General features: G+C 46.0%; 1 protein-coding gene across 1 annotated transcript; it reads left to right on the top strand.

Annotated features, from left to right (window-relative positions):
* The first annotated feature begins 2,752 nt into the window (after positions 1-2,752).
* Positions 2,753-14,389, top strand: IVD (isovaleryl-CoA dehydrogenase). The gene is made up of 11 exons (XM_031061563.1): positions 2,753-2,843; positions 4,078-4,129; positions 6,751-6,920; positions 8,319-8,412; positions 8,648-8,784; positions 9,311-9,407; positions 10,475-10,568; positions 11,706-11,787; positions 12,254-12,358; positions 12,997-13,069; positions 13,182-14,389. Exons 1-11 carry the CDS (start codon positions 2,766-2,768, stop codon positions 13,313-13,315), a joined length of 1,116 nt encoding a protein of 371 aa, XP_030917423.1. The 5' UTR covers positions 2,753-2,765; the 3' UTR covers positions 13,316-14,389.
* The last annotated feature ends 3,053 nt before the right edge of the window (positions 14,390-17,442 follow it).

The raw sequence follows: 17,442 nt of genomic DNA, 5'->3' as shown, positions 1-17,442 counted from the left end.
CCCGCGGCAGTGACCGGCCCGCGGCCTCGCCACGGAACGCCGCACTGCCTAAGGGAACGGCGCCGGCCTCCGCCTGTGGCCTGTTGGATAGGCGATAACCGGCAGAAACGTGATCGTCAAAGGAACATTTCGGTGGGGTCGCGGCACATCCTCCCAACAGGAGTGTTGCAGCTCTCCCAGCTTGCTCTCCTGCCCAATGGGGCACTTAAAGGTTTAGGATAATTCTTGGAACTCGCTGCAGGTTGCGGCTTTGCTGCAAGGGGACATGCAGGGCAGCACATCTCTGTTCTGGTGACCAGTGATGGGAACCAGGGAAGGGCAAGAGCTGGGTCAGGGGAGGTTTAGGCTGGGTATTGGGAAAAGGCTCTTCCTCCAGAGAGTGGTCAGGCACTGAAACAGCTCCCCAGGGAATCATCACAGCCCTAAAGCTACCAGAGCTCAAGGAGCATTTGGACAACGCTCTCAGGCACAGGGTGAGATTGTTGGGGTTTCCTGTACAGGGCTGGGAGTTGGACGTTTTACTGAAAACCTCTGAAAACACTGGGAAAAACAAGACTCTTACACTGTCTTTAGTGTTAGTGTGTAAGGCATCACTTTATTCTTGTCCACGACGTGTCTGTGTGGCTGACAAAGTTCTGACTTCCACTCAATCCCAAGACACAAAACTTTTTCACTTACACATATTTAGCAAACAAAAGTTTATTGGTTCTGAGTTGCATCATTCTCTTTATTAATTAGTGTTCTGTCCTCTATTGGTTATTGATTTCTCACTCTTCATGCTTATCTGGCCGACTTTTTTTAGTCCTTTTATCATTTTTTCTCAAATTGGGAGTTTCCAGCTTTCTAGGTTTCAGTCTTGTCTGTGTCTTCTGGTTTCTTCAACACGTCTTTGAAGGGCCATAAATTTAAGATCCCAGGCGTCCAATCTTCAACTTCCTTAGGCTTTATTTATTGGAGTTTCTCAGGATTAGTTTTAGCAAACCTAAGGTTTCAGTGATTTAATGATCAAAGTAAGTGTGTGTGAAAAAGGAACGTAACTAATGCTGATTACAAGTGGGCATGCTTACAATTAATTAAAACAGCTAATGAGACATTAGTTAGGAAAGTTAGATAATTTCCAGCAGACTGATGATCCTTGTGGGTCCCTTGCAGCTCAGTGTTCTATGATCCTTAGCTTTGCTGTGTTCTGTGTGCAGCAGCAGCCAAGTGCTGACCATTCCAGATGTATTCCCTTCTGCCCCAGGGCTTGGAGTGAAGAGCAGTATCTTCCCAGGACTGTTCCACACAGGCTCCTGCTAGTGGAACACTGGAACGACAGCCTCACTTTCCAGACAATTCTGATGATGCAAGCATATGGATGTGCAAAATAAACTTAGTTGTTCTTCTTTCTTGCTGCAGAATTATTCCTTACCATGATTGTGTTCATGTTTATGGCCTTATCAGCTCAAACTGACATTTCTTTGTACTATTATTTTCAGCAGATGTAAAAAGATGCAAAATATTCATCTTATTCCTATCTGTCTGATGGAAAAGCTAAAAAGAAAAAAAAACCATCAGAAATAATCTTCAGTAATATTAGTGAAATTGTGAATTAAAGGCAATATAACTGTTATAAACTGGCTTAGGATGTCAGAGCTGCCTGTCTGACTTCATCCTCAATCTCTAGTTAAGACTTTTTTTTATTATGGTTTTAAGCTTGTCTTAATTTATTTTAAGCTCTTTGCCCAGGTGTAATGCAGTCAGCTTTGTCACAGTGGAAAGATATCTAATGTCTTTTGGGGCTCTTTTTAGGTTTTTAAATCTAGCAATGGAGAAAAAGCTTGTTTGCTAGTACTGGAATCCAGGGTCTTTGTGACTTTGGAAATTTAACATATCTTCTCAGTTGTAAAAAGGAGGATGCTTAGGTTTTGGTGGTCAGAGAAAGACAGAGGAGTGTGGGCATATTCTGGTTTGTTGTTCCTGCCCCTTATACAGGTTCTGGTTTAACAGCTCAGGGTTTCAGTCTCTAAAACTGTTGCTTCATCAGAATTAATATGTGGGAATAAAGAACCAAAAAGAAAAGAAAAGCATTGTTCAATTTGACCATAAAAATCAAGACCAAGTTTTTAAATCTTCCTGTTAAAAGCATGTAAGATACTATATACATTTTGTTAGTATGCTTATAGACTTCTGTAGCATACATGTAAGTGTTCAGAGTATAAAATTTAGAAAAATATTTTGAGTTTTTAACACTTGGATTAATGAACATTCCTGGCTGTATCAAATTTCCCCACTGTAGAAGGTAGTAAGGTAGGTAATGTAGTTCTAGTTTGGCACACAAACATGTTTTAATTAGTATCCCTGCTTATTGCAGGCATCTGCACGCCATTAAATGATGCTGTAAGCAGCTGTGGGATGGGTTAGCACATTATAAACTCAGTTCATCAGCTTCCAAAGTTCCCTGCCCAAAGATATGCCTGAAACCCCAGTGCAGGCAGGAGTTCAGGAACATTCTCTCATGTCAGGGTACAGTTAAGGTTAAATGCTGAGAGGGACTAAAGTACATGAAGTCCTTTTTAAAAGGCTAAAGCAATTACCCTCTGAAGTGGTATTTCAGCCAGTTACCTGAACCATGGATTTCCTTATGGTCTTGTGCTTCTGGGTTTGGGATGCTGGAGCAGCCTCATGAGGGAATGTTGACAGGACCAGGGGAAGAAGATGACAATATATTGCTGAGATGTAATGGATGTGTTTTTCCTCCCCTCTTTTCCCAGCTTAGACAGACCATGACAAAGTTCTGCCAAGAGCATTTAGCTCCAAAGGCCCAACAGATTGACCAGGAAAACGAATTCAAAGGCATGCGGGCAAGTATTTCATGTGTGGTTCTGAAAGCCTCTCTGGGCTTTGATCTCTGCATTAGTCCAGACAATCCCAAGCCACACCACAGGAACATGTGCATTAACTTTTCAAACTTAAAAGCCACAGAGAAAACCTTTTTTTGATTTCCTGTTTTAGCATTTGTTACCAACTTTCAGCAGCCTGGGGCAGAACCCAGCAATAATCATAATAGATTGATAATGGTCTCGTTGGGATTCTTATCATTGGATTCCTGCCTGTCTGTTCTGGCTCCTTCCCCCAGTGTGCTTTGTGTACTCCTGGCTCAGTCCCTTTCTTGGACATGAATTTCCTCTTCAGATTTGCTGTGAAAATATTGTGTACAAATGCTGAAACTTGCCTTTCTAATAAACTCAACAAATCCTGTGCCACAGGGTGCTTTGATTGATGGAAATGAGAGATCTGACTATTGGTTTTTATAAGCTCCGCAAGACTCAAAAAGCTCTAAACATCTGCCAGCATTTCCTAGAGCTCTGATGTTGACATTTCCAGGGATGTATGTGCAGCTTTGAAGTGAAGTGTATAAATTTAGCCTGGCATTCCAGATGTCATCCAGAGCTATTGTATGATACTTTTTGAAGTCTCTGATAATTATGGCCGGACACCAAGGTCACGTGAGGAGCACTCACCTATGTGTCCACCACATAGCAGAGGAAAGAGGCAGCAGGGAGATGGCCCCACCAGGACACATGTGGGCCTCCCTGGTGCCAACATCCTTTGCTACTGCATTTGTCATGGCTGTGGCATTCCCATTTTTTTAATCTCCCCTGAGGATGCTTCCTTGGCTTTAGTTGCCAGCTCCTGTTTTACTGGAAGAGTTTTAAAGTGCCATCTCATAGCTTCATATTTCCAGGGTTTTGGTAATGGATAGTTTATGCTGTTACACAAAAATTTTCATTGGAGTGGGCAAAGAGTTAAATCTTAGGAGGTGTCCTTCCAGATTTAAATTTAGGCATGTGAATTTTCACTGAATTCCACAAACTCCTCCCATGTGTAGCATAACTACTGTCCTTAAATCTGTGTGGTTTCTCAGTTCCAAGGATGGAGCTGCACTGGGGGAGGAACAGGAATTAGGGTTGTATTTGCCTCATTCTTGTGATATCTGGCAGATAAATGCATGTGTCCAGTGAACTCCCTGGGGAAACTTGTTATGCTGATGCCCAGACTGCCAGTTTGGGCTGATTGCTTGTTCTGTATTCGTAGGACTTTTGGAAGAAACTTGGAGAACTGGGAGTTCTGGGAATCACAGCCCCTGGTAAGTTTCTTGCGATCTTTTGCCTTCTGATCGGTGATACTTCAAACAAATGAGAACCACTAAAACTCTCACTTTCCAGTTCACAACAGCCTTCCTTGTCTGTGGTATAGCATCCATTTTGTCCTATCTTTGCATTTAAAAAAGCTTTTTCTCAACCATTTTTTTTCTTCTCTGACTTTGGATCCTTTTTCACTGTTAGACAAAATGCCTTTCACAATTTAAAAGCACTGCTCAGAAATAGTTTCTCCAGATGTAACATATGTAGTTCAGACGTATTTGTGCCTTTCTAATATGAAGGAAGTTTTGAAGAATGAGAGCTAGAGATAAAAGTATCCCAGAACAAACATCCATCTGTAATGGGAGAAGTTAAAGGCTCTAAAATAATGCCCTGAAAATCTGTGATAACTAATGGGGAGTGACCACAGCCAACCAGTCGGAAAAAAATCAGGGGAAATCTTATTCAGCCTTGTGCAGGTTAGTGAAAAGTGTTGTGATGAGTGTTACAGATGAGTGTGATCGTGCTGAATGCACCAAGGAAGGGTAGTGAGGAGAAGCCCTTAGTGGAGAAAAGCGGCTGATGGGGCCTTTCTTTCCCCATGGAAAAGTCTGTTTTCTGGATGTGGCTGTGCAAAGGCTCTGCAGAATCCAGCTGAATAGCAATGCCTCAGAATAATGCCTCTGCCTCGCTTTCAGCGCTGAAAGACTCTGCATTTCTGCTTTCTCTCTCTCCTCTTCTCCATTTACTGCTGCTCCTGTTTTTCCTCACTCTTACCTTCTTTCTTCTTTGATGTTGTGCCTGAGGCTTACAGCAGTTTCCCACACTATAAATAAGCCATCCCCTCACGAGTCCTGTCCTTCTTGATTTCCTCAAAGGTTTAACTCTCAAATCCTCCTATGCCCAGGATTTTTCACTTTATTTTGGATTATGGAGTTGTATGTTCTTTATTGATGTTGATTTTATTGGAGGAGAGTGAGATCTAGGATGTAAAGATCGTGTGGAATCTTAGGAGGGTGTACACAATTAAATGGCATGTTTGGGTGCCAGTGCATCAAGTCTATTAAGGGAACATTGTGAATAACAGTGCTGTTTGTTTTCTTCCTAAAACTAAGATAACTGTGGTGTTTGTAACTTTCCATTTGTTTTATAAAGTGCAAAGTGAGGAAATGTAAATATATTGTTTCCATGGAATGATATTACAGTCATATAATGTACAAAGAGTAGAAAGCACAGCATCATTTGAACACACCATGGTTTGTGTTATATGAGGAGGTGTCTGGCAGGATCATTTTCCTGTTCCTCTTGCAGTGCAAAGCAATCCTGGATTTGTGCTGCTAACAGTTACCTCACCTTTCTTGAGGCCAAAGCACCAAACCCAACAATTATATAGGAATTCATAAAAACTTTCTTGTTTTGGCATACATGAGAAATGGTTAAGCCCATCTTTTATGATACTGATAGCAAACCCTTAAACCTGGGTTTGTGGTAGGGAGAGATTTTAGAGGATAAAGTGCCCTGCAGATAAAAACAGGAGTCAAAATGAGGGACATGGGAGGAAAGGCTGTGTGTGATGCCAGTGGCTGTGGTGTTAATTTGAGGAATTTGGGACAGCAGCCCCTTGGAGCTGTGCCCTTTGGTCACTCTGAGCACAGACAGAGGTTTGCTCTTACCTTGTTGCTCTTGCTTGCAGCCTCCACATTGATGACAAGTAAGTGCTCCCACCTTATCTCCCCAGCTGCTTCTTGGTGTTCATGTCCTGTCGTAGTGCTTCTCTTAGCAGTACAACCACTTGCTTCCTACCTGGAGAACAGAGCTTTTAGGTTGGGAGGTGACTGTATTTGTGTGTCTATAAATGTGTTTAGAGGGACATGTGTGTATGTTTATGTAGGCTGTTGGCTCCTCAAGGCTGTTACGTATTTCTCAGCCTTCTCTTTTTACCTGCCATCTCCCTCCCTGTTCTACTGTGTGATTTTAATCTTTACTATTAGTTTTAGGCTCAACTCCATGTGCCTAGCTGGGGTCTCAGTGCTGCTCTATCTCACTTCATCCTCTCTTGAAATCTACGTGCTTGTCACTGACAAATTACATTTATGGATCATTCTCATTCTCAGTTGGCCACTCATCAAAATTCTGGTGTCCTGCACATTTGTAGGCTTAGAAAAGTCCTTAGTGTCACATTTTTGAGCAGTTTGAGAATTTCTCATTTGTTTAGGGGCAAACATACATGGATTTTACAAACCTTGCCTGTGTTCCTTTGTTCTCGCCTTAAGGAGGTTGCAACTTGGTGATTTAATCTTTGTGACAATACGAAGGTTGATGAGAAGGACTCATTATTACTCAATGTCAGTAGCATGTTCAAGATGTGTCCTTGTGCATGTTCTACAAATAAACTACGTTATACGAGTGAATTATAGATTATGCTGAAGACAAAATATCCCTGTGACTTTAAGATGAGAAAAATGAAATTCAGAAAGGATGGGGAAAGCTAGAAGTGCCCAGCTCAGGGATGGCAACAGTCAAATCCAGAAGCATTCTCAGTGTCTTGGATTTCATTGGAGACTGAGCCCAGCCCTGGGATCTTGTGCATGTGGTGGGTAACGTGAGCTTTTTCCTCTCTTCCCAGCGGAGTACGGTGGCTCTGCCCTGGGGTACCTGGACCACGTGCTGGTGATGGAGGAGATCTCCCGAGCCTCAGCGTCCGTGGGGCTCAGTTACGGGGCCCACTCCAACCTGTGCATCAACCAGCTCGTGCGCAACGGCAACGAGGCCCAGAAGCACAAGTACCTGCCCAAGGTATGTGGCTGGAGGAGGGGCAGCACTGCAAAGCATTTGGGTCCTGGCTGCAAGGATGGCATCTTAAGCACCAGCAGATTTCAGTGACCAAACCTTAGGAAATACTGAATGTGCCAAACTTGCCCTTCTCTGGCTTGTCAGTTTTTATCCTATTAATCCATACTGACCTCATCCCATGCCTGTGTCCTTGTCTACAGGCAGCACAGCCCAGCTCTCTGGAGTTGTGTTACTAAGGGAGGCTTTGAGGTGATACTGGAGAATATTCTTTCAAATTCCCAAATCACTTTGAGATCTCTGAATGAAAGTCACTGCTTTCCTATTTTATATTTTCCATTTCTCACTGCCCAAATGCTTGGTTTGGCTGTTAATTAACCATATGTGAAACTTCATCATCATTTGGGGCATTGATGTTGCAACTCAGAAGTGCATTAATTAGATTTCTGTTTTTAAATGCATATAAAAACAATGAGCACATTGAATCCCAGCTACTGAGATTATCAGTGAAATTATCAGCACAAGAAACTTGATTTAAACAACGTGCAAAGTACAGTGTGAGTTCCTCAAAGCACTGTGCAGCCTGAATTGTCCTCCTTCCTCAGGTGTATTTTCATGCTTCATTCTCTGCCTTTCAATGAGATGTGAAGTCACTTCAGGTCTGACTTGTTTTGGCTCCTGACAGAGCACTTAAATGTGCTTAAATAGATTTGAGCACTTCATGTGGACTTCTGTAGCAGTGCACTGATGGATTGAATTGGTTGAACATATCTTAAGCATTGAGCCTTCTTTTTAAAAAAAAATAGAGATCAAAAGGAGGACAAGATAGATGAAAGTACACAGGGAGGGGAAAAAAGGCAAGGAGAAAAGGGCAGGATGAAATAACAGTGAAGCAGAAGCAACAGCTCTGCCAGACCCTGGTGTGAACAGGCACAGGAGGAGGGTCCATCTGCTGTTGTGGGGCAAGTGTGGGAGGACTGGGCCATGAGAACATTGCAGAGAACTTTCCCATCCCTTTTCACCCCCTCGTTGGCCTTTTGTGTTCACCAGCTCCTGTTTGTGTAAAAGGGCAGCGAAAGCCCAGGCAGGAGCAGGGGACAGGCATATGGCTGCCTGCATGTTCCTTGGCACCTTCCTCATGTGTTGTGCAAGCAGGGCTGTGCTTGTGTAGCTGAGACAGAGCTGAGTCACCCTTCTCATCCCTCTGGGATTTGCTGTTCCTTCGTGCAGCACAAGGGAGCTCCTTGCTCAGGCTGTGCCGGGAGCAGCAGCTCTTGTTTGAGTTCCTGTGGAGAACAGTGACTGTGGAGGTGCAGTGCAGGAAAACAGGCCAGGGGGCTAAAGAGGGAACACAAACCGTGCTGCTGGTCTTCATCTTTTGCTAATATTTGTCCTTTCTTCCAGCTAATCAGTGGGGAGCACATTGGAGCCTTAGCCATGAGCGAGCCAAATGCTGGCTCTGATGTTGTGTCCATGAAGCTGAAAGCAGACAAGAAAGGTAAAGCCTGTCCTGTGCTGCCCAGGGATGTGCTGGAGGCCACATCTCTGGAGGTGTTAAAAAAGTGTGTGGCCATGACACTCCACGCTCTGGTCTGGTTCACAAGGTTGGACTTGATGATCTTGGAGGTCTTTTCCAACCTAAGTGATTATGGGAAGCCTGTTAGGGAATAAGTGGAGTGGGAAATACCAGCGTTGCTGTCATGAGCTAACACATTTCATCTCTTGGCTTCCAGGAGACTTCTTTGTTTTGAATGGGAACAAATTCTGGATCACCAACGGGCCGGATGCGGATGTTCTCATTGTCTACGCTAAAACTGACATGAACGCTGTCCCAGCATCCCAAGGCATAACCGCCTTCATCGTGGAGAGGGTAGGGTCTGTCATTCCCACAGGGTTTTAAAGCAGAATCCTTCACCTTAACAACCTCATTTGGAAGTCAGCTGGTTTTCCTTCCATAGCTGCCAGCCTCCTCCTCAAAGACAAACTACTTTCTGCCTTTCAGGCAGGAAAGGAACATTTAATAAAACAGAATCTGAGATCAGTAAACCTTCTGATGGACATAACTTCTTTATTAGAACAATTCAGTTCGTGGCAGAGCTTCCAACCCTTGCTGTAGGAGAGCCTGTGTTGGCAGCTGTGCAAATAACTTACTTATTTGCTGTTTATGTGCATTAGAAAATGGGTGCACAGGGTTCATATGTGTGTGTTTCTCTGTCCATTTGCTTTCTCTGCACTTGCACTTAGACCTGGTCTTGTTCTTAGGTCACTTTGTCTCCCTCCTGGCACCCTACACATGTTCCTGTGGTCAGGGGAATTTCACAGATCTCTCATGATTTTTTTTTTAAGTCTGTTGGAACTGAGATGTGAAATGTATTTTTACTGCTTTGACTTTGCAGGGAATGCCAGGTTTCAGGACAGCCCAGAAGCTGGATAAGCTGGGAATGAGAGGGTCTAATACCTGTGAATTGATCTTTGAAGACTGCAAGGTCCCGGGTGAGTTGGGTTCAAATCATGGTGGTTTCCTGTGTTCTTGATCAGGTAAATTGGATCACTAATTACACACATGTTCAGCCTGTGACCTGGAGGGCTTTGCAGATGCTTATCTCTCTCTGGCAGCCTCTGAGGGAGCTGATGGAACTGGAAAAGTGCAATCTGCTGGATTGCAGGGAGGGAGCACATCGTTTGTCAGGTCACTGCTCTTTCACCCTCATGGACCTAGTTGTTAACCACAGCTTCTCCAAAGCCTTGCTGAAGCTTCCCAAGAAACTTGTTTCCATTAGAGCTCCTGTCTTGTATGGTGCTGAGCTACTTTGCCCTAAAGGTTTTTTCACTGGAGACTTTCCAACACTTGTAACACTTCTGAGTTCTTTTGGGGCCAGGGCCTGAAAATGGATGTCCTTTCCCCTGTTAGTTAGCACTACAGAGGCCTCTGTAATAGCAGTATTTGTTATTCCAGTGGCAATTTTTATTGATAGAAAAATTGCAGCCTTTTTAGAGCAAATGGAGAAGATGTCTTATTATAAAAATTCTGATTGCACATTTGCAGAGCAAGGAGCTCTCCTGCTCCCCATATACACTTTCAGAAGCTAAAGTGGAAGAGTTTCAGCTGAAACCTAACATTTCTAACTGTATTGAATCCCTCCACCCTGAAATAATAAAGGCCAGTGCCCCGGTGCTCTGATCATGTCCCAGGAGTCCTCCACAGGGAACATCATGTTCTTGTGGAAAGAGGATGATGACATGGAGAAGCACATCACTGCAGTGTTGGAAGTTAATGCACTTGGCACTCTGGCCATTCATGCTCCTTCTAATCTTTGGCTTTGGAAGTTGAAACAGTTTTTTCCAGGAAATTTTTCAGGCTATTCAGTCATTTTTCATAGAATCCCAGGATGGTTTGGGCTGGAAGGAACCTTAAGCTCATCCAGTCCCACCCCCTGCTGTGGGCAGGGACACTTTCCACTGGCCCAGGTTGCTCCTCTCCCCACTGAACACAGGTCCTCAGTGAGCAGCTTGCCTGAGTTTTACACATAAATAAATCACTTTTTCTTTGCTCTTTGCAGCTGAAAATGTCTTGGGGACACTGAGCAAAGGAGTCTATGTTCTGATGAGTGGATTGGACCTGGAGAGGCTCGTGTTGTCCGGGGGCCCCCTGGGGTAAGGTTTTGTCATCTTTTGTAGGTTGTAAGGCCAGAAGGGTCCTTGGTGATTGCCAAGCCGGTGGGGATCCCTTGGGGCCTGCAGCTCTTGGTAGGATGGATCCTGGATGGAGAACTGGGTTACTGGGGCAGCAGAAGAGAAGAGGCTAGGTCAGATATGGGAACGAAGCAAGGTGCAAGGAGGTCCCGTGGCTGCTGAGTGTCCCAGTCAAAACCAGCACAGAACTCCAGCACCAGCACAGCTGCTCAACTGGGCTGTCCTGAAGGTCCTCAGGACCCTCTCAGCAGCCACTGCTCACTCAAATGTGCTCTGAGCTCTCATCCTTGAGCTCTCAGCTCCTCATGCAGTGATTTTCCAATCTGAAAGCATCTCTGTGGAGCCCCATGTGAGGGGCAAGGGATGAGAGAAGCAATGCCAGAAAGAATGTTTGCAAGTCTGCCTGCAAATGTCCACTGACCCTCCAGAGCAGGCTTTGGAAATTAACAGTCTTGATAAAAAAATTTCCAGAGGTATAAATGTGCTTCAGTCCCCAGTGGCTGGCTTGTGTATCCCTGCATTATTACTCAGGGAATAACCAGCACATTTGTATTATCAATTCCTTAGAATCTAACACATTATCCAGAGACTCACAAACTGTTTCGTTCTTCATTTATTCAATCCTTAAGCTCCCCAGTAATTATTGGCACCCCATGGTCCTTTTGTCCTCCTGAGTGGTCTCTCTGGGCTAATCCTCTTGTAGAAAGATCAACTTCCACAAAGCATGAGGAGGATTTTTCCCCCTCCTTATTCTTACCTGTGCTTTTTTTTATGGTGTTGGCTGTTATTCCTTGAGTTGAGGGCCTCTGGAGGTAAGAGGAGCACAAACTGTCATGGCTGTGGTTGTGAGAAAGCTCTTCAAATCTCAATCCCCTGAATTAAAAGGTCAGACCTTCCCACAGGATGTCCCAAATGAGCACTGGGGAGAAATATGGGATCTTTGGATTTTATTCTTGGCCTTGTTTGAGTGGAGCTGTAGAAAGATAGCAGGATATCACTTTAGCTATGAGAACCTTTTTGCCTTGGGTTACATTTCCAAAGGTAAATCATTATTAATTAATAGTTCCACTGTTTCCCTTTTCCCCCTTCTCTTCTTAGGCTCATGCAAGCTGTTCTTGACCACGCAATTCCATACCTGCATGTCAGAGAAGCATTTGGACAGAAAATTGGTCACTTCCAGGTGAGGCAGAAAAGGAATTGGGACTTTTTGTCCTCTTTTCTCTTTAAAACTAAGAAGACTGAGAGCTTTGTTGTGGTGGGGGCTTTGCATGGAGGAGGTCACCTGCTGTTTATGCTGAGGCTGCATGATGTGGTAATGAGCAGCCTGGGGTAGTGGAAGATTCCTGCTCATGCAAGGAGATGGAATTGGATGAACTTTAAGGTCCCTTCCAACTCAAGGAATCCTGGGATGCTATGATCTGGTGAGAAGGTGGAAAGACCTCTGAGCCTGCTCCCCTGAGATCGCTGTTGGTGGGTGTGGGACTGTAGCTGATATCTAGGGGTCTGTGGCTTAACAGAACCTCCTGCTCCCTCATGTCTGCTGGGTCCATGTCTCCTCCCATGTCTGGTTCCTCTGAGGTATTTTAGGGAATGGGTGGTTCCCCTCACCCCTGTTAATTCATGTCCCTTGTCTTTGGGCCGTGCAGCTCATGCAGGGCAAGATGGCAGACATGTACACGCGGCTCATGGCCTGCCGGCAGTATGTCTACAACGTGGCCAAAGCCTGTGACCAGGGCCACTTCAATGCCAAGGTGAGCTCAACTCCTCCCTGGGCTGTGTGTCCTGGGGCAATTCCTCCAGTCCCAGAGCCTCAGCTGGGGGGAGCCTCTGTACAACAAGTCCCCACAGCCCAAAGGGTCCTTTTTTCACACGTAAAGTACCTTTTTTCACTCACAAATTAAAAGCAAGCCTCCTTTTACAAGGCAGGAGATTTAGCAGCATCAATAGGTGTTTATTAGAAGCCCAGACAGATGTCCTGGTTGTTGTAAGGGCTGTAGCAGTTGTTAGAGGTGTTGTCACCTCCACCTGTCACCATGCCTCTGTTGGAGGAGGATGTTGAGTGTTTAACAGTGGGAGCACAGATCTGTGCATCCCAAAGCAAATCATGTTGGTCTCCTGGGCGATTGATGGGCCTTTGTGAGAGAGCCATCTTTTCTGGTGCACTTTTAATTTTTTTTCTTCTTCTGTCTTCATGTGGCCTTTACAGACCTGCTGTGTGTTCTATAGTAACAGGGACACTGCTGGAGCTCCCTGTCCCTGTGCTTTGTGATCAAGTAGTTCAGGGTTCTTACCAGGTGTCTGTAGAGTGATGGCAGCATGAGGGCAGCACAGGGACTGGAGATGGGCAGGCGACACCTTTCCTGACTGTCCCTTTGTGACTGTCCCATAGGACTGTGCTGGAGTGATCCTGTACTCAGCAGAGTGTGCGACACAGGTGGCCCTGGATGGGATCCAGTGCCTGGGTGAGTCACTGATGGCTGGACAGAGCCCAGCACAGTGCAGGAACATTTCCCTCTGCTGTCCCACCCTGAAATCAGGGACAAGGAGTGACTTGTGGCTTCTTTTGTGTGGCAGGTGGGAATGGTTACATCAATGACTACCCCATGGGGCGCTTCCTGCGCGACGCCAAGCTCTACGAGATCGGGGCGGGCACCAGCGAGGTGCGCAGGCTCGTCATCGGCAGGGCCTTCAACGCCACCTTCAAGTAATGCCACCACTGCAGAGGCAGCACCACAACCACCATGACGCCTTGACTGTGAGGCTGGAGCGCACAACTCGGCTTCTTCCTGCCTGCCATTCCAGCTTTGTCACTTGTGGAGTCCCCTCTGCCTGCTCTGGGAACAGATGCTGCTGGACTGGCTTGGACAAAATGAATCAGAGGGTATATGGAAGAAGAAGTGTTTTTTCTCTTTTGTGATCATCCTGATTCATGGTGTTCATGAGCTGTTGATTCTCAGTTTTGCAAGGCAGATGTCCATTTCCCCCCACCAGGCAGGCTGGCAAGGGGTGTGCAGCCGCTGCGCACAGAAAGTCAATCCAAACCCACCTAAATGGACAACAAGGGAACAACTTTGTTCTTACCAAAAAGGTCTGAGTGCCATTAAACAGTTAGAATTTAGCAGATTGCCATTGGAAGGTGAAACTTCCTGCTGTGACCTTCCAATGGGACTATACCTTCCATTTTGGGAACCTGACACCAACCACATTGTGGGGTTGCCATCATGAACGCTTAAAGTCATCTGTGCCCAAGCAGCGTTTTAGGTGCTGATTCCTAAAACCTCCTTAAATCCCATGTGTGTTACTTTGCAGAATTCCTTTCCTATTTGCAGCTTTCCTATTCTGGCTGCTTCTGGAGTTATTTGGGTGCAGGCCCAAGTCCTTGCTGCGCTGGCTGACTGCTCCCACCAGGTCATTCTCTCAGAGTCGTCACCATCCATCACTCTGGGGACAAGTTAACACATCAGAGCTGTGTTGTTACATCTGTGAATGAAGCAGGCAGAAGGAGCTGATTTCTTTGGGGTTTGGTTCCCTCTGAAGGTTGTTGTTTTGGCCAAGCCTGTCCTCACACTCCAACTCTGGGCAGCTGAGCAATGTGTTTGTGAGTGATCTCAGTGCATCTTGTATCCAGCAAATCGGGGCTTATCCAGCTTTTTAAAGGAAATTGTCTAGCATCCTGACAGCCTTTAAGTGTGAATCACAAATGGAAATGGGCTGCTGGAAATGTGATTGAACAGTTAATTAAACCGTTGCCGTGTAGGCAGCTCCCAGCAGTTTTAACAAAACTCACCTTCAACTGTGTATATTTTTTTGGTTATAGTTGACTCCTGTCTATACCAGATGACAGTAGACTAGAATTTTACAATGCTACAGATTGAAGACAGTTCACTTTTCTGGATTGCCAGGTAGGTCACCAAGAGTTTATAAAAGTCACAAAGAGTCAGAAAGAGCTTCTGAAGTCCTGGTGGTAGCACCTTCCTCCAAAGCTTCATATTTATTCAGCCTCAGTGGGTGGTTGTCACTCAGGAAGTGCCCCAGGGTTTAATTTTCAGCCTAAATCTCTGGATAGAGGGTGGACAGAGGTGCTTTGTCAGGAATATTTTGTTGAGCTGCATCTGAAAATGCTGAGGAAGTGAATCTTGAGGTGCACTTCATACAGGAGATACTCAGTGCATTGCTGTCCATGGATGTGAGAATTTAGTTATGTGACCAGACATTTATGTTTTGTCACAAAATGATTCCTGGATCACTGTTAAGATCCATTCCTGCCAGAGCAATTTTTCTAGGGAGTGTCAGAACCTTGACAGGATGGTGTGAAATTCAGATTGTGTTCCTTCCACCTTAGAAAACCTAATTTTAACAAAGATTTTTAAACCTGTCCTTCAGCATTGGAGAGGTCTGGTTTTAATACACATCATAAATAATGCCTTCACTTTCCAGGCTGATCAGCACCTTGGAGTTGAAGGTAAAAATGAATCAATATCTAACAGATCTTGGGACAGGGGCAGGGACAGATTCATAAATCCTCAGCAGGGTTGTGTTATTCAAATCTCATTCCCTTCCACAGCAGCTGCCTTAGGAAAGGGATGGGAGAGCTTTTTTGGGGAAAAGAGGGTTAATCTTTATACTATACTAATAAAATAGGCTTTTGCTGTGGCCTGTGCTCTTGGGGGGGCCCCAGCAGAGGGGAAGTAAAGGCTCTGCTGCCCACCAAAGCACATCCAGGCTGGCAGCAGCAACAGCCATGGTGTTGCTTTCCCTGCCTATCCTTCTGTCTTCCCAACCACAGCTTTTCCCCATAATTCTCATTTAAAAGACATACATTTACAGAGATCATGCAGGCTGTGCTTTAGCTCCTCAGGAGAGCAGCAGAGCTAACAGGGGAAACACAGGGGGCTGTGCTGCTGGATATCATCTGAATGGTTTCTGCTGTGGATATGTGATGGAAATTGTCCTGGCCTGACAGCCTTTGGCTGGTGGCAGGGCTGGATGTGCTGCATCTTCCCTGTTTTTCAAGATCCTTGCCCTGTTTGCAGCTGGCTGGCCACTGAGCAGAGAAGTGGGGGGAATTATTCATGAAGATATGCAGTGGGTTGACCCTGGCTGGGTGCCAGGCACCCACCAAAGCTTATCACTGCCCTCCACAGCTGGACAGGGACAGAAAATATAATAAAGGTTCATGGGTTGAGATAAGGACTTGGAGAGATCCCTCACCCAAAACTGTCAGGTAAAACTGACTCAAATTAGAGATGTTAATTGAATTTATTACTAACAAAATCAGAGCACGATAATGAGAGGTAAAAAAACCCTCAAAAACATCTTCCCTCCTTCCCTTCTCTAACTCCTCCCCCCACAGCAGCGCAGGGAGACGGAAATGGTGGTTACAGTCAGTTCATCACAAGTTGTTTCTGCTACCGCTCAGGAGAGGAGTCCTTCCCGTGCTCCAGCTTGGGGTCCCTCCCACAGGAGACAGCTCTCCATGAACTTCTCCAATGTGAGTCCATCCCACGGGCAGCAGCTCTCCATGTACTGCTGCATTGTGGGTCATTCTTCCACAGAACAATGGGGTCAGACCTTCAGACTCAGCCTGCTCCAAGGTGGATCCCCCATGGTTCACAAGTCCTACCAAGAAACCTGCTCCAGCGTGGGCTCCTGTCTCCATGGGTCTGCAGGTCCCTGGACAGGCATGGGCTTCCTACAGGCCCACAGCCTCCTCTCAGGCATCCCCCTCCTCCAGTGTGGGGTCCTCCACAGGCTGCAGGTGGATCTCTACACACCCATGGCCCTCTGTGGGCTGCAGGGGGACAACATGCTGCACCATGCTCTGTACCACAGGCTGTAGAGGAATCTCAGCTTGCACCTGGAGCAGCTCCTGCCCTTCTGCACCACACCTTGCAGTCTGCAGGGCTGTTCCTCTCACCCTGCTCCTCTCTAGACCCAATTCTATCTGCCTAATAAGTTTCTTTTTCTTCTTCTTAAATATGTCATCCCAGAGATGTCACCACCATTCCTGATTTGCTCAGCCTTGGCCAGCAGCACATCCATCTTGGAGCTGCCTAGAATGGCTTCTGCTGGACGTGGGGAAACCTCCTGGCAGCTTCTCACAGAAGCCACCCCTGTAGCCCTCTGGCTACCAAAACCTGGCCATGCAAACTCAGTACAAGGTAACAGAGAGTTTATTTCAGCAGTGTGGGATTTGGAATGAGGTTCTGTTAGTGACAGGAAGAGAGGGTTTAGCCTCAAGCTGCATCAGGGAATTTCAGGTGGGATATAAAAAAGAATTTCTTTACAGAAAGAGTGGTCAGGTAGTGAAGGGGGCTGTCCAGGTAGGTGGAGTCCCCATCCTTGGAGGTGTCCAAGGAGTGACTAGATGGGGTACTCAGTGCCCTGGGCTGGGTGACAAGGTGGGGATTGAGCACAGGTTGGACTCAGTGATCAGCTTGTGGTAGAAAAGCTGGGCTCACACTGAGCTGGGGCACTGCTAGTGTTTGATCCAGAAACTCAAGGGAAAAGTGGAAGATAAGTGGGGAAGATGGGCTTGGACATCTCCAGTGTTCTGCCTCATGCTTCCCAGGCCAGAAGGGACCACATCTTCCAGTTTTGGACAGAGCTTGAGTTTAAACAGAGGCTGTGTTTGAGGGGCTGCCCACAGTATATGAGGGACCTGTTTGCTTTATGCACACACAAGGGACATGGTGTTAAAATCAGTTTGTGAGGTAAAACTGCTGCAGGGGGTCTGTGGGGCCAGCTGGGCTTACGGCCCCTTTGCCCTGGGAGCCATGGCCCCGTCATGGGGCTGGGCTGTGGTTAAAGCAAATCTTGCCTTGTCAGGCGAGGT

This window comes from Geospiza fortis, unplaced genomic scaffold (assembly GCF_000277835.1).
Source record: "Geospiza fortis unplaced genomic scaffold, GeoFor_1.0 scaffold450, whole genome shotgun sequence".
Classification (NCBI taxonomy): domain Eukaryota; kingdom Metazoa; phylum Chordata; class Aves; order Passeriformes; family Thraupidae; genus Geospiza; species Geospiza fortis.
The sequence above is the reverse complement of the archived record's forward strand: the minus strand, read 5'-3'. Positions and strand labels throughout refer to the sequence as shown.

Bases quoted from the DNA above. Each gene is read 5' to 3' on its own strand.
- IVD (XM_031061563.1), top strand. From the start codon at position 2,766: ATGACAAAGTTCTGCCAAGAGCATTTAGCTCCAAAGGCCCAACAGATT. The intron at 6,921-8,318 runs GTATGTGGCTGG...CCTTTCTTCCAG, and splicing joins AGCACAAGTACCTGCCCAAG to CTAATCAGTGGGGAGCACAT. The intron at 8,785-9,310 runs GTAGGGTCTGTC...TTGACTTTGCAG, and splicing joins CCGCCTTCATCGTGGAGAGG to GGAATGCCAGGTTTCAGGAC.